This window comes from Mesoplodon bidens, assembly GCF_964165515.1.
Source record: "Mesoplodon bidens genome assembly, chromosome: 14".
Lineage (NCBI taxonomy): Eukaryota > Metazoa > Chordata > Mammalia > Artiodactyla > Ziphiidae > Mesoplodon > Mesoplodon bidens.
Window position 1 is genome coordinate 68,636,691 of NC_138170.1, and position 15,313 is coordinate 68,652,003.

The following is a 15,313-nucleotide window of genomic DNA, read 5'->3' on the forward strand; positions in this document are numbered from 1 at the left end:
ATATTTTGCTATTAAAGAGAGATGCTGCTATCAACACTCTTGTACATGTCTCCTGGTATTCATGTACAAGTTTCTCCAGGAAATATACCCAAGAGTGGGAAAGCTGGATTATAAACCACGTGTCATATTCAAATGTACAAGATAATGCCAGGCTGTTTTCCAAAGTGGTTGTATCAATCTACATTCTCACCAGCAGTGTATAAAAAGTTCCTACTGTTCTACATCCTCACTAACGCTTGGTATTCTCAGTCCTGTTCATTTTTGTCAGTCTAGTAGGTATAAAATAATACCGCATCATGATCTTGGTTTGGTTTTTCTTGATTACTAATGAGCATCTTCTCATGTTTATTCTGCATTTGTACATTATTTTCTAAAAAAATACCTGTTAATATCTTTTGCCATATTTTACCATGTTATCTTTCTTCTTTTTTTTTTTTTTTTGGCCTCACCGCATGGCATGTGGGAGGGATCTTAGTTCCCCGACCAGGAACTGAACCCGAGCCCCCTGCAGTGGAAGCCCAGAGTCTTAACCACTGGATCACCAGGGAAGTCCCTATCTTTCTTCTTTTTGATTGACAGGAATTCTGTATACACCCTGGATCCTTTGTAAAATATATCTATATCATATATATCTTGTAAGGTATCTATCATATGTATGATATGATAGAGATATAAAAGATATATTTTTGATAAGATATATATGTACATATATATAAAAGATATATATATATATATATATATGCACATCCTTTGTAAGTTATATCTGTATCTTCACCCCATTTGTGGCTTGTCTTTCCACTCTATCATATAAAGAACAAAGGTTCTTATTTCAACATAGGCCAATTTATAGATCTTTTCGTTTATGATAACACTTTAAATGTCTTATTTAAGAAATTCTCCCCACCCCAACCTAGGGTCATAGTGGTATTTTTTTTCTAAATTTTAAAAAGTTTTTTTTTTTTTTTTTTTTTTGCGGTACGTGGGCCTCTCACTGTTGTGGCCTCTCCCGTTGCGGAGCACAGGCTCCGGATGCACAGGCTCAGCGGCCATGGCTCACGGGCCCAGCTGCTCCGCGGCATATGGGATCCTCCCGGACCGGGGCACGAACCCGTATCCCCTGCATCGGCAGGCGGACTCTCAACCACTGCGCCACCAGGGAGGCCCAAAAGTTTTTTATCTTTTATATTTAACTTATCTAGAGTTAATACTTGTGATATGTAAATATAATGGTTTGCAGTATTAAAAACTCACATTAGGTGGAATTCACCAATGAAATCATGGGGAAATAAAGCTGGGACTCTCAAATAACCTTTTAAGAGGTTAGCACTTGCTCCCTTGCCCAATCTGTCCCTAGAACTAGAGTATGGTTCTGATTGCCAGTAACTTTCATAGACCTAAATGAAATTCACATGAACGGTTGCAACTGAGACTTTTGCTTCTGCAATGCACTAGCATATATGTTATTTAATGCAGTTTGGTTGTCAAAAAACTGAGAGAATTTTTAGTATGTTGACCAAATTTTTGAAATTTCTTTACATTTCATTAAACCCAGCAAACAGAAACATCTCCAAATGATAAAATAAATTTATTTCAATTGGGCACTGGGGAAAAAATGGTGTTATTCTAAAGCAGGACCTTCTTTATGTTCCTAGTGGCTTCATGGTTGACTAAAATGGTTAGAAGTTACAAATGAGTAATCCAAGGCAAAATCTGTCCCTAAGCCAAGAGAACCACCTTTTACCTCTAATAAAACAATGCAAATGGTTCTCTGATACTTCTCTACTTTATTAAGGTTAACCAACATGGTATTTATATATCTAAACATTTACTGTAAATTTTCAGTGATGTTTAGATTCTGAATTACCTTTCCATAATTAAGTTAAATTCAGGCACATTGGTTTGTATTTTATAGAAAACATTTATCTTTAGGTCACAAATAGGAATGAGCTATAATTTGCGAATGTTACAAAGGTGATTCCAAATCTCGGCTAAATTCTTTGCAAAACTGCAACCACTCATTCAGTCTTTCATAAAAATAGAGACCAAACACAATTGCTTAAACTTATCACTGTTGAGAGATTCTGGTAACTAAGAAATTCCTGAAAGAGTAATAAGCCATGATTATTGGAAAGCTCAGAACACTGGCAAGGCTTAACTGCAAAGTACTTAACAGAAGGCCACAAATTTTGTTTTCCTAAGAGGAGCTAGGAACTATAGATGTCACTGAGTAGTGCATTGAAATGGCATTGCCTAGGGTGAGTGTTGCACAGAAACTCCAGGTCACCTCTTCTTGCTCTATTATTTTGGATAAGCTTCCACTATCATAGCATGGCCCTGTAAAGGAAAAAAAAGTTCAATTAGAGCAATCAAATGCACAATGAATCCAGCCAGTACAGAGGCAGCATAGAACAATGGGAAAAATATAGGCTTTGGAACTTAATCCTGGCTCTGCCATTCAAACACTGTGCGATCTTGGGAAAGTTATTAGCCATTCTGAACCTCAACTTCCTCTCTAAAATGGGGTTCATGGTGCCCACTTCAAAGTGTTTTTGTGAGCATTAAATTAGATAACATACAATGTATGTATACACACACACATATATACATGTATACACATGTGTATCAGAGTCTATCTAGAAGAGTCTGACTCCTAGTAGATGCTCCGTAAGTGGTTACTATTAAAATAAGCCAGAGGGGCTTTTTTAGCTGTATAAAAATAAACGCAATACAGTGAATCCAACAACAGGCTTCTCTCTCTCCTAGATAAGAAAACCGAGGCTTTGAGAGGTTAAGTTACTCATCCAAATCCACAAAGCTATTAAGTAACAGGGCCAGGACTTGAAACCAGATGATTCCAAAACCTGGTCTCTTCTTTACTACTCTATGCGGGTGAAGATGATGATCTGAGGTCCCACAAAGGTAAAAAGGTAGAAAATCCCTTTCCTAGTACTAGGCATAGTGCTATATCCAAGTTATCTCCCTAGTTTAAACCTAGTATAGAAACTAATGATTTCATGAGTCTAAATCCTATCTGATAGTCATTCTATCTTTTGGACGGCTATCAAACTAGTTAATAGCCTAACTAATCTCCCTGCTTCTAGATTCAATTCAATCCCCACAAATATTTATTAAGCAACTATTATTTATAAGGCACCAAGCTGAACACTGCGTGGGTACAAAGTTTTGCTACATGGTCTGTATCCTCAATCTAATATACACTGTAGTTCAAAACAAACTGCTAAATACCTTGATACAGGCACAAGCAAACAAAAGAACATGGATGGGAAGGTTTGACTGACTTGGGGTTGTCCTAGAAGGGCCCATAATAAGGTAGAATATTCCTTCTCCTGTTTTATTTCAACTGTGTTGTTTTCATGTTCCAAATCTTTTATATTGCACTAGATGAGTGGTTCTCAATGGCAGTGATCTTGCTCCCTCCCCTCCCCAGAGGACATTTAGCAATGTCTGGAGATATTTCTGGTTGTCCCAACTGTGTGTGTATGGCAGGGGGGCGGGGGGTGGTGGGGAGTGAGGGGGTGGTTTGCTACTGGTATCTAGTGGGTAGAGACCATGTTAAGCACCCTACAACACACAGCACAGTCCCCTCACCAGCAACAAAGAATTACCTGGCCCAAAATGTTACTAGTGCCAAAGCTGAGAAATCCTAATCCACAATGATGGATTCCTCCTTTGATCTAATCATGTTTGTAGCACTCATTTGGCTCTTGATGAAACAATGCCAAGTTTAATCTAGTTTCTAAGATGCATCATCTCCTTCTTCACTATACTGTAAACTTCTAGAGGTAAGTAATAATACTGGATATTATTCTTTGTTCATCCACAAAAGCATCTAGTATTGTGTTATTAATCCTCTATGTGCTAGATTAAAAAATTAGGGAACAAACACTCAAAACCAAAGGACATTCACCTATGTGGACTATGCACTATGTACAATGCTATGCACTAGTTACCTCCCTCATTTAAACTTGGCATAGAAAGATAAGAGGGAGGGCTCCAGTCCTGATTTACCATGGTTTTCTGTAAATGAAGTTACAACAGATTAGAAAATACTTCTGATTGTGAAGTCTAAAATATTCCAACCTAAAAATAACTGATCCCTTGCTTCTTCAAAGTCTCTGAGAAAAAGCCATAAATAAAGGCTTTTAAATGTAAGATGTTTAGGGCTTCCCTGGTGGCGCAGTGGTTGAGAGTCCGCCTGCCGATGCAGGGGACACGGGTTCGTGCCCCGGTCTGGGAGGATCCCACATGCCGCGGAGCGGCTGGGCCCGTGAGCCATGGCTGCTGAGCCTGCGCATCCGGAGCCTGTGCTCTGCAAGGGGAGAGGCCACAGCAGTGAGAGGCCCGCCTACCGCAAAAAAAAAAAAAAAAAAAAAAAAGTAAGATGTTTATACTTTTACATATCTTATTCATCTTGGTCGGCAACAGAAAGTTTCTGTTATCTGGAGAAAAATCAAATCTGTTTCCATCAGGGTTGGGGAAAAAAAAAGATTACAACCAGCCTTATTTTTGGATTTTATTCCCCAGTGAAATGCTATAGCAGGTAGGAAGTTTCGTCAGTAACACAAGTAAAGCAGATAGAAAAAAATCTGTAGAAAAACATAATTTTCCTCAGCTAAATAGCAATAGGTTATCCAGAGGCAAATTAATTCTGCATTAAGGTATAGTTCAGTTCTCAAGAAAGACTTGGAGAGATTTTATGGATAAGGTCTCATGGTGACTAAATGAATAAAATTTTATTATTAAAGAAGAAAATAAAGTGTGAATAATGGTAGTGTCTGATGAGGGGATTATTAGTGATTATAATTTTATTTTCTAAATACTTTTGTATTTTCATAATTTCCATAAGGAGCATATATAACTTTTATAAACAAAAAACATAAACATTATTTTAGGGAAAAAAAATAACTTGGATTTAAATAGATTTTTCCTTTCAAAGTACTATCAGAGTTAAAGTTGTACTACCTCCCCACAAAAATGGGCTGCTTTTTTCCCGGTGGTCTGTCATCAGAAAAATCGCTCTAAGACTGTTTCAAATTAAGCTAAATCAAACATTCTTGGATGAATTTGTTTTGTTTCCAAGAAAATGACTTTCTGGAAGCTCCTATGAAGCTTCTGTGACATACCTGCCCTCCAGCTGCACAGGCGGCAACTAACCCATACTGGCCTCCTTCCTTCTGCAATCTGTTGGCAGTTGCCATGACCAACCGACAGCCAGTGGCTCCAAACGGGTGCCCCAGGGAGAGTGATCCACCCCAGATGTTAAACTTCTCCAAAGGAGGCGATCCAACCTGGCTCCCACAAAAATAGACACAAATATAAAGATGAGTTTACTTAAGAATCAGGCCAGGCTTGTAGTTAACAGGTAGTAATGGCAATAAAGGGAAGTAACTAACTTAAGACAAATCACAAGTTATTTTACTGCAAAAGAAATTCTAAATCAATTCTGAAAGCCAAGGGCCCATTTATTTTTCATCTAACATGAGAATGGATGAACAAAGACAACTTAAAATTTTGCTTTTATTTTTTAACATCTTTATTGGAGTATAATTGCTTTACAATGGTGTGTTAGTTTCTGCTGTATAACAAAGTGAGTCAGCTCTGTGTATACATATATCCCCACATCTCCTCCCTCTTGCTTCTCCCTCCCACCCTCCCTATCCCACCCCTGTAGATGGTCACAAAGCACCGAGCTGATCTCCCTGTGCTATGCAGCTGTTTCCTACTAGCTATTTTATATTTGGTAGTGTATATATGTCAATGCCACTTTCTCACTTCGTCCCAGCTTACCCTTTCCCCTCCCTGTGTCCTCAAGTCCATTCTCTACGCCGGCATCTTTATTCCTGTCCTGCCCCTAGGTTCTTCAGAACCATTTTTTTTTTTAGATTCCATATGTATGTGTTAGCATATGATATTTGTTTTTCTCTTTCTGACTTACTTCACTCTGTATGACAGACTCTAGGTCCATCCACCTCACTACAAATAACTCAATTTTGTTTCTTTTTATGGCTGAGTAATATTCCATTGTATGTATGTGCCACATCTTCTTTATCCTTGCTTTTATTTTTTTCTAAAGAATTTCCAGGAGGTATTTTTCAACTAAGAAATAAATATATGTAATGAAACACAAAATTCTTCATAAGCAGCAGCTTTCCTCTTCATACTTTTATTAGCAGGCATTAAAGCTCCAAATATTAAAGTGCTTTGGAAATTCAAGCTTTTTTTGGCTATGCTGCATGGCATGCAGGATCTTAATTCCCCAACCAGGGATCGAACCTGTGCCCCCTGCAGTGGAAGCGCAGAGTCTTAACCACTGGACCGCCAGGGAAGTTCCTCGAGCATATTTTTAACCAGAAACTTACCTTGGCTTTTCTACCCATGTAGTTTTGTGCAAACCAGTCAGAATCCATGGCTTTCAAATTAGCCAAAATCTGACCCTAGAAAGGAAAGTAACTCAGTAAGGACCTTGTTAGTAATGTCCCTCAAGGCGTTCTTTGAGTTTGTCTAACTTTAAAGCTAAGCAAATCTTTAATAAATCAGTTTTCAGTGAATATTTCCTAAAGAAACAATCTGGTACTTTTGAAGGGCCTCAAAGTGATAGCTTCAAAAGGTATGTTTATCAGCACTGTGTGTGTAGCCCTGGATTCCTCCCATCATGCCCTTCCCAGCAGTGTAAGTCAGTATTTCAAATATAAAGCTCCACTCTTGTTTTACTCATATTAAATGATTATAGTCCTTTGATATGTGCTTTAAAGTGACTTACTGAGAAAGCTTCATGAAATTCAAAAGCATCAATATCATTCATTGTTAATCCTGCCTTTTCTAAAACTTTTGGAGTAGCATATGTTGGTCTGAAAAGAAAAAAATAAGTGATACAATATTAAAACTTTAATTTTTAACCTAAGAGCTCCTTCATATTCCCCAAACTGAGTCCTACATAATTATCAGAGTGTCTTCCACTCACTCACTGATTCTACTACACAAATATTAAGTGTTGGTGATACAATATTAAACTGAACAGACGTGGCCTCTGCCCTTTGCAGTTGATATTCTGGACTCAGAGAAATAGATAATAAGTAAACAATTAACGAGAAGGACAAATTAATAATGTGAAGAGCTAGAAGAACACAGAGTTCAAAGGGCAGAGCATCAGAAGGGGCGTGGCTAGTTAAAGGACATAATGGAGGCTAGTGAGGGTAGAGCCTCGTGATGGAGGGAGAGAGTCTAAACATTAGGAGGCTTTTATAAAAAGCTATTCTGAAGACTGTCGCAGAGTGTGTGGCAATATGAAAAAAATGCTTCTGACATCTTAATGTAAAACAAGAATACCAAATTGTATATATACTGTAATTATAAGTAGAAAAGTACAGGAAAAAGTGGAAAAGACTCCAAACTATAAAATGATAAAGCAACATAAAAGATTATTATTATTTAAAAAACCCAACTCACAAGCCAATTATGAACTCAGGGCTTAATGTACTTTAAAATCTATGTAAGAAACATTGGTAACCAAATATTTTTCATTATAATCCTAGGATATACACTGCTACCTACCCAAGTAAAAGCTGATCTTTTGGATCCTGAGACACGTACATGAAATCCCTAGGTAAAAAAATAGAGGAGTTAGCTCTAGTACTAAAATAAAGAAACCAGAGGCAATTTATTTGAACACTTACTTTACCTCAAATATGCCTTCGGCTTATAACCCATGGCCAGAGCCTTTTCCTCTGCCAAAATCAGCACTGCAGATGCACCATCGGTCTGAAATGTTGACCGGAGCAAAAATGTTAAATTCTGCAGCCTCTCTGGTGGTCTTTCTTCAGCCACCTTCTATGCCCTGTTCCTAAATCTACCAACCAGTGACACTTATACAGTACCTCTATATAATAAAACCTTTTCATTTTATCCACCGTTAACTCAATTCAAACACACACACCGACCCACTTTTGGAAGACGAGGGTACAAGAGCCTATTCAGAAAGTACCGTAATTATCAAAATGGATGAGGAGAATAGGTAACTCTAGAAATAGGTGTTCACGATAAACTAAAAGTTTTTTGCTTTTAGTGCAGAATATGAGGAATTTTATGAATTAAAACAACCTCCAAAAAAATCTCTTATTTACTGATTTATTTTTACATTTTCTGGACTGTTTCCCAGCTGCTTCCTGCCTGTGGCTTCGAGGTGATTTTCTTCTATTTATAGACTATAACAATGGGAGAAGAAGAAATAGCTGAGAACATAAGAACCATGGCCTTCCCTCTCTGGACCTACCCCACATGCTTTTTTCCAACTGACAACTGAGAAGTTGGGGGACAAAGAAGTACCACTCACAAAAGCCCTTTACCATTGCTTCAAAAGAAAGAGCTCAAAAAAAGAGAGAAAAATCCAAAATTCCAAAGGAAAGGAAACTACTCTCTAGAATTTGCCAAATCAAAACAATTTCTACCACATCAGACCATATTTTTATAACTCAGTAACTGTGAAGAGGCTATGTAGCCACTACTGATAGGCAGGCATAAAGTCTGGAAACACAGGTGGCTATACATAATGATATCACATCAATAATATATTCAATGTGCAGTTGTGCAAAATTGCAGTGACTGTGGCGCGTTAACAAACTCTCTGAAAATCCATGTATTTGTGATGCATTGCCTCTGATGATTCGTGTTTCTGATTTTTGATGAATAAACCTGAACCTTTTGCACACCCCACAGGTAATCAAGGGGGTTCAGATCTGCCAAGAGTGTAACCCATACCATACGGCCCTATCATCCAACTTGGTTTTGGAAATAATCACCTAACCAGCCCTTCACCACTCAGGCTTTACAGAGTGGTACACCATCCTGTTGGAACCACTTCAGGCACCCTTGCCCGAGCTCAAGAGCAGGCATTAAATCATCACTTACCAAAGTCAAATATGTCAAACATTTGCCTATGTTTCTAGACTGTATATCTGGGTAGAGGAGTTACACTGTAAAAGAAACATTGACCAGATGAACTATATCCAGAAGACTACACCCACGGTAGTAGGAGAAGGGAAACCACATCTCCCAAGCAGAAGCAGAATCAGCAGGGACATTCAGTTGAGGAGAAGAAAAAAAACCCAAGCAAGGACATGAAGCTACCTGCATATAAGTAAAATAACAACAACAGAAAACGAGGGTAGATTTATTCCATGATGCTTATAGGAAAGTAATTTGGAGGCTGTCTTATACGACTCCCTGAATTCATATCCTATGTTCCAACCAAGCTTTTCCCTAAAGAGGTCCTTGCTCTCTTAACTCCTGATTTTGCATTTGCTGTTCCTTTTGCCTAGAATGCCATCTATACACTACCTGAATTGGCTTGTACTCTTCCTTCGAGATTCTCTGAGCAAGGGTCACCTCCTCTAAGAAGCCTCTTTGACTCACCCATCTATGTATCTTCCCCAAGAGCCTATGCTTATAGTGTTCACAGCACTTTCTCACTACATTACAATAAACTGTTCTTTTTAGCTCCAGTGCCTAGCACAGGCAGTCAAAGTTTTTTGACTGCTGAAGTGCCTGAAGAGAACAGCTTTTTTGTATCAGAATGGTGACTGGGTCAGGAGACTTCTATGGCTTTAAAAACTATAATTCTCTTTTAATATTATCTTTGTAATGAAGAAGTACACTTTTAAGTCTCTATTCATAATACACACAAATAACTCTATTTCAGGCTTTTCTATTGAGAGTACACAAATATAAAAGATCACTAGTAAACACATATAGCACACATAGTTACCAGAAAAGAAGAATTTGCAGCTGTCACTGTGCCATAGGGCTTGATGAATGCAGGTTTTAGTTTGGCCATTTGCTCCAGGGAGGAAGGACGAATGCCATTATCTTGAGTAACTGTATCTTTTCCTATAAAAATATGAAGTTTTTAACTCTAAGGCACAGCAAGCATTATATATCTTCTCCAGAGAAATACACTTTAAAAATTATAAGAACAGGGGCTTCCCTGGTGGTGCAGTGGTTGAGAGTCCGCCTGCTGATGCAGGGGACACGGGTTCATGCCCCGGTCCGGGAAGATCCCACATACCGTGGAGCGGCTGGGCCCGTGAGCCATGGCTACTGAGCCTGCGCGTCCGGAGCCTGTGCTCCGCGGCAGGAGAGGCCACAACAGTGAGAGGCCCGCGTACCACAAAAAAAAAAAAAAAAAAAAAAATTACAAGAACAAATAAAATGTAAACCACAGATATTCACTAAAAGGAAGCCTTTTATAGTTATCAAGATATTACCAAATTTGAAAATAAATTCTTAAGACTTTTGGGAAATAATCTAAATGATTTAACGTTAGAAAGGATACCCTATTTTCTTAAGATATTCATTCACATTTGGCTCTTCTATACAGAAGAGCTATGAATGAAGAATTTTAAAAACAGGCATGCACATAAGAACTAAAACATATCTGCAAGATCTAAAGGAGACATAAAATTTTCTCTTTTTAAAAGTTTTACCAGGGACTTCCCTGGTGGTCAAGTGGTAAAGAATCCACCTTCTAATGCAGGGGACGCGCATTCCAGCCCTGGTCAGGGAACTAAGATCCCACATGCCTTGGGGCAACTAAGCCTGCGCACCACTACTGAGCTCGCACGCCTCAACGAGAGAGCATGTGTGCCACAAACTACGGGGCCCACGCGCTCTGGAACCCGCGCACCACAACTACAGAGCCCACACACCCTGGAGCCCATGCACTACAACTAGAGAGAAAAAAACCCGCACGCCACAACTAGAGATAAGCCTGCGCACCGCAACAAGGAGCCCGCATGCCTCAACGAAGGTCCCGCATGCTGCAACTAAGACCTGACAGAGCCAAAAATAAATACATAAATAATAAAATAAAATCTTAAAAAAAAATGTTTACCTACTGTTACAACAAGGATTGAAACTTGAGTCCATGTTTAAGAATAAAGGCTGAGTGTTTTGGAAAGAGAACCATCATATTTACTGGAAAGTCACTCGGGGTCTTTGGAGTTTTAGAAGAAATTCAGAACTCCCTAACAAATATCAAGAGCATTAAGAGCATTCTCCTCTACAAAGTTAAGCAAACTGTTTTACCTGGTACTTTGAAGGGCACGACATCAGAAAGGAGTCCTTCATCCTGTGCCTTTTTGGCCAGGCTGTGTGAGCGCAGTGCATACTCATCCTGTTCCAGCCGAGAAATAGCAAAGGCGGCAGCCAGTCGGTCTGCAGAGTGGCCCATGGTCTCACTGGTGGAGAACTCGGCCACTGCTGGAAGCTGGGAAAGGAGATATTCAGGACCAGGCACACTGTTAAACAGGTACTATACCACACCTAGGGTTATTTGGGAAAGTTAAAGTCTACTATCAATCAAGACCAAGACAAGGGAAGTTCTTTCTGAACAGGGCATCTCTAAAAAGGGCTTACAAATTCAAATCTTCAAACCACTATTTTTTTCTTTCTTTCCAACTTGACCAAATAATTAACCTTTCCCTGTAACTAACAGAATCTGCAACTGCTAGAGCATAACTGAACCCACGCTGTCTCCCCTAAGTCTAAATCTCTGCAATGGGATGCTTCGGCAACACAAGTCTTTCTGTAAGCGTTCACAAGTCTCACCTCGGGTGACAGGAAATTCAATCTGAATTTAGAGATTAAAGACAGTCGCTGACCCAGAGTCTTGGCCCTACTGAGATCCAGCATCATCTTCCTCATTTTCCTTGAGTGGCGAATAGGGACATCAGACATTAACTCTACACCACCTGCCACAACCACGTCACACTGGCCGGAAGCAATCAAGCTGACAGCTGCAGGGCACAGGGCACAGGTACATGAGCATCTCTTGTATAGATAAACAGGCCATTGGTAATTTAAGCTGCTTTTCCTTTTTTTAAATTTAGGCTTCTTGATTTAAAAATTGTATGATAGTTACTAGCCTTGTACAACATGTGTAATTAAGGTTTTTACCTCTTCAGAGGGATTAGGGTAAGTTTTTTAAATGACTAAAAATACATTCAACGCACTGGAGAAAAACCAAGTTTCATTCAGGCTGTATGGACATCAACTTCCGGAAGTATCCACTGGACCAACCTCAAACAAATCGTATTCTAAACCAGAACTTTTGGCATATTTTATACGCTCCCACTTTAGTTTCCATAATGACATTTTTCCTATAAAGAGAATTTCAGTTTCTACTAGAAGCTAGAGAAATTCTGGCTTTTAGATAGAAGGCAGCCCCTTTCCCTCTTTATGGCCACTGGCAAGTATTGTGTCGCTCTACCCAGAAGCGGTCCCATGCTGCGTGGAGTGGAGAACGCCCCCATCCCTTCCTCTGGCTTCACCCCCTGCACCCCTTAGGTGGCAACCTGGCCTTGATGTCACTAAGAGAGCACGATGACCATATCTTTCACGTTTCCTGTCTTTTCACAATAAGGGTTGATGCTACAAAATGTCCCACAGATTTGCTAAGTTTTTTAGGAGAATTTCTAACTAATTATAAAAATGCCTAGATGTGGGGAAAAAGTAGAGGAAAAGAGTTGTATCATCTAAAGCAGTGACTTACCACTGCGACAGTGGTAGAGGGAGGAAGGCCACAATCTTCGTGGGGGAGTATCATATTAGAATCACCTAACTAAAATCTAGCAGGTTATAAACTTCTCATGCCTTAAATCTAGAAGTATCCCTCCAATAAATAATCCCTGAGATAGCCAGCCACACTACTGATGGAGAAACTACAAGAATGGTTGTGGTCCTCAGGTACAGAGGGCAGGAAAAAGGGTTGAGAACTACTGTCAAAAATCAAAAAATTCAAACATTACCTTACTTTTTGAAACACACAGAGATCATTTATTTCTGTTAAGAGTAGTTTTTGTCTTATAAAAGACAAAGGAGAAACAACATGTACCTTCTGCAGTCAAAAAACCATACCTGTGGTCATGGCTTGGTTGGAAGAGATGCAAGCCATGGTGACAGTGTGAGCAGGAGTCCTGTCAGAGAAGCCAGCTCCGAGGGCAGCCTTCAGGAAACAGAGTGAATGAAAGGATCACTTATGAAGGCAGTGCTACATGTAAATGGTGCTTTAAGCAATACTTCACTGTATGGTAAATCAGGAAAGGATTTGAGTTCAATAACCCAGAGTAAAATTTAAAATAAAACTAAGCACATCACAGAAATGGTTTACTAATTTTTTGTCTAGTCATTAACTGACAAGCACTCTGCCAAGTTCCTTGTAGCCATCTTCTAGTGTGGTATACAAGCCTACAACAGTCTTGCAGTTCACCTAATTTCTTAGCAATGCTTTTCTCAGAGCTTTAAGGACATTAATATGTAATTTGATTTTAACTTGTTTAAATCTGCAAGTAAACCTAAAGTAAACCTGCTACATATAGTTGAGGGAATGATGACCTATATCATGGTGTGGGGTTCTCATGATCTATGTTCCTGCAGTTATAAGGCTTAGTAGTAACGGAAGTCATCAAACATGAAAGTCATTTCTGAAGAACTGACTCCTCATGAACAGATTCCCACACAGGTCCCTGCCTGCTTACACGCGTCTCTACTTTCACTGACTGCCTGATATTTCAGACAGCACGCCGTGATCCAACGCAAAGAGGAATTGGAAAACACGCCAAACATGCAAGAGTTCAAGTTGATGAAAGAAATTTTGGAAAACTGCCTGAGCCTCAAATGAGCCTCTGACAAATAAGGGTTAGACCAGTTAACAACTGGAAATGAGAAAACTGGTCAGGATGATGACACAAGAGGTGCTTCAAAAGAGAGTAACTTGAGGGGCCTTGAGAAAAACTGAGGCCCTCCTTTAATCTAAAAATGGACATGAGGACATCTATTATTTTATTATACTATTTATTGAGTAAATTATGCTGCCAAAAAAACAATGAATGCCTGATTCCATTTTTGTTTATGTAAAAAACTAATGCATAGGTGCAAAAATAAAATACTTACTTTTATAATATTAAATTTTCACTTTAAAAACAAAGCTCTCAACAGCTCATCTCCCCCACCACTATCATTTACTATGAAATTCTGGTTCCTATTAAGGGAATTAATTTTTAGTGGCCTTTTTCTCAAACTATTTATCCTCAGAATACAAGATTTTCTATAATTTGGTAAGGTTAACATGTTTCCAAAGCTGAGATTAAAGGGTTCTGTTTCTTAACTGATTTTTATCTTCATACTTATACTACCTATACTAGTTACCGCATTTACCACCATTCACCATAATCCACAGGGACAGAAATGTGCTACAGTAGTGTAACATGCAACATGACCTTGCTCTGGTCTTCCCAGTGAGGCCTGATACTAAGTGCCCAACACTCTGTTGAAAACTACCCGCTGGCAACTGCACCTCAGCCTCTCAGTGTAAACCAACCCAAAAGGAAGAGAGAGGCAAGTCTCCAAGGGGAAGGGGAGGAGAGCTTCCCAGTGGGGCAAGTGTAAAGGGCACTGAGGTTGTAATGGCCTGATCCTCACGTGGTCCTTTCTAGCCTGTGTCACACCCTTGGCCCCAGATGACTCTCAAGACTGAAGGAACTTTAAATAGAAGTGGCTGCTGGTGAACCTTGTCCACATGTTTCTATTTAAAGTCTGAATAGCTCTCAAGGCAAGCTTAGGCTCTAGACAGTACAATGAGGGGAAAGGAGGAAAATGCCTCTTAGTTAAGCTGGAGAGCAGGGAAGTATGCTGAGGCCTTTCAGTGAAGTCAGGTTCATGGGAACTCAGCAGCAGAAGCCTTTCAGGATTTCATTATTACACTATTAATACAGACAACAGGTGCTTAAAGTTTTCTAGCTGGAAGTCACAGTAGCCTTTAGGTTACAGAACAACTATAGAGAGACATACTTATAATATATCCCCTCAATTTAGCCTTTAGTATTAGTACAGGGCTGGGAGAGGGAATCTACCACATGTCAATCAATAGCTGAGATTTGCATATGGATATAAAATTTCCAGAAAAAAATTTAGAAAAGCATTATGGCTTTAGTGTTGGGATAGAATAGAAATATAGAGAAAACTGAAACAGATTTAATATTTACTTTTTAAATGCTCTTTTAAGAGTCACTTTGATTTTTTCAGAATATAGAAGTTGAAAATGTTGACATACTCATGAGGTTATCATATTTGATACATTTAGGAAGTGTGAAGGTCCAGGGAACAACAAAAAAATAAGGATGGGAAAAAAAACCCTCTTCCTGTTCTTAATTCTTTCCTGCCTCCCTTAGAATATACAGTAGCTGATTACGGCAGACTTCGGTAACACCAGGCCTTCAGCAGTCTTAACATATACTGATGA

The 15,313-nt window shown here is 39.1% G+C and overlaps 1 protein-coding gene across 5 annotated transcripts in view; it reads right to left on the reverse strand.

The window, feature by feature from the left end:
* Positions 1–1,566: 1,566 nt before the first annotated feature.
* HADHB (hydroxyacyl-CoA dehydrogenase trifunctional multienzyme complex subunit beta) overlaps positions 1,567–15,313 on the reverse strand; it is a 38,046-nt gene continuing 24,299 nt past the window's right edge. For 4 of the 5 annotated variants that reach the window (XM_081254987.1, XM_081254986.1, XM_081254988.1 and 1 more), the window contains 9 exons: positions 12,931–13,018; positions 11,623–11,810; positions 11,101–11,281; positions 9,782–9,903; positions 7,700–7,779; positions 7,573–7,620; positions 6,782–6,869; positions 6,381–6,455; positions 5,046–5,309 (listed from right to left, as the gene is read on the reverse strand). In XM_081254987.1, the coding sequence (XP_081111113.1) occupies positions 5,061–5,309; positions 6,381–6,455; positions 6,782–6,869; positions 7,573–7,620; positions 7,700–7,779; positions 9,782–9,903; positions 11,101–11,281; positions 11,623–11,810; positions 12,931–13,018 (1,119 nt within the window). In that variant the 3' untranslated portion in view covers positions 5,046–5,060. Of the gene's footprint in view, positions 2,335–5,045; positions 5,310–6,380; positions 6,456–6,781; positions 6,870–7,572; positions 7,621–7,699; positions 7,780–9,781; positions 9,904–11,100; positions 11,282–11,622; positions 11,811–12,930; positions 13,019–15,313 lie in introns of those variants that run through there. The other variant, XM_081254989.1, reaches the window with a different exon arrangement.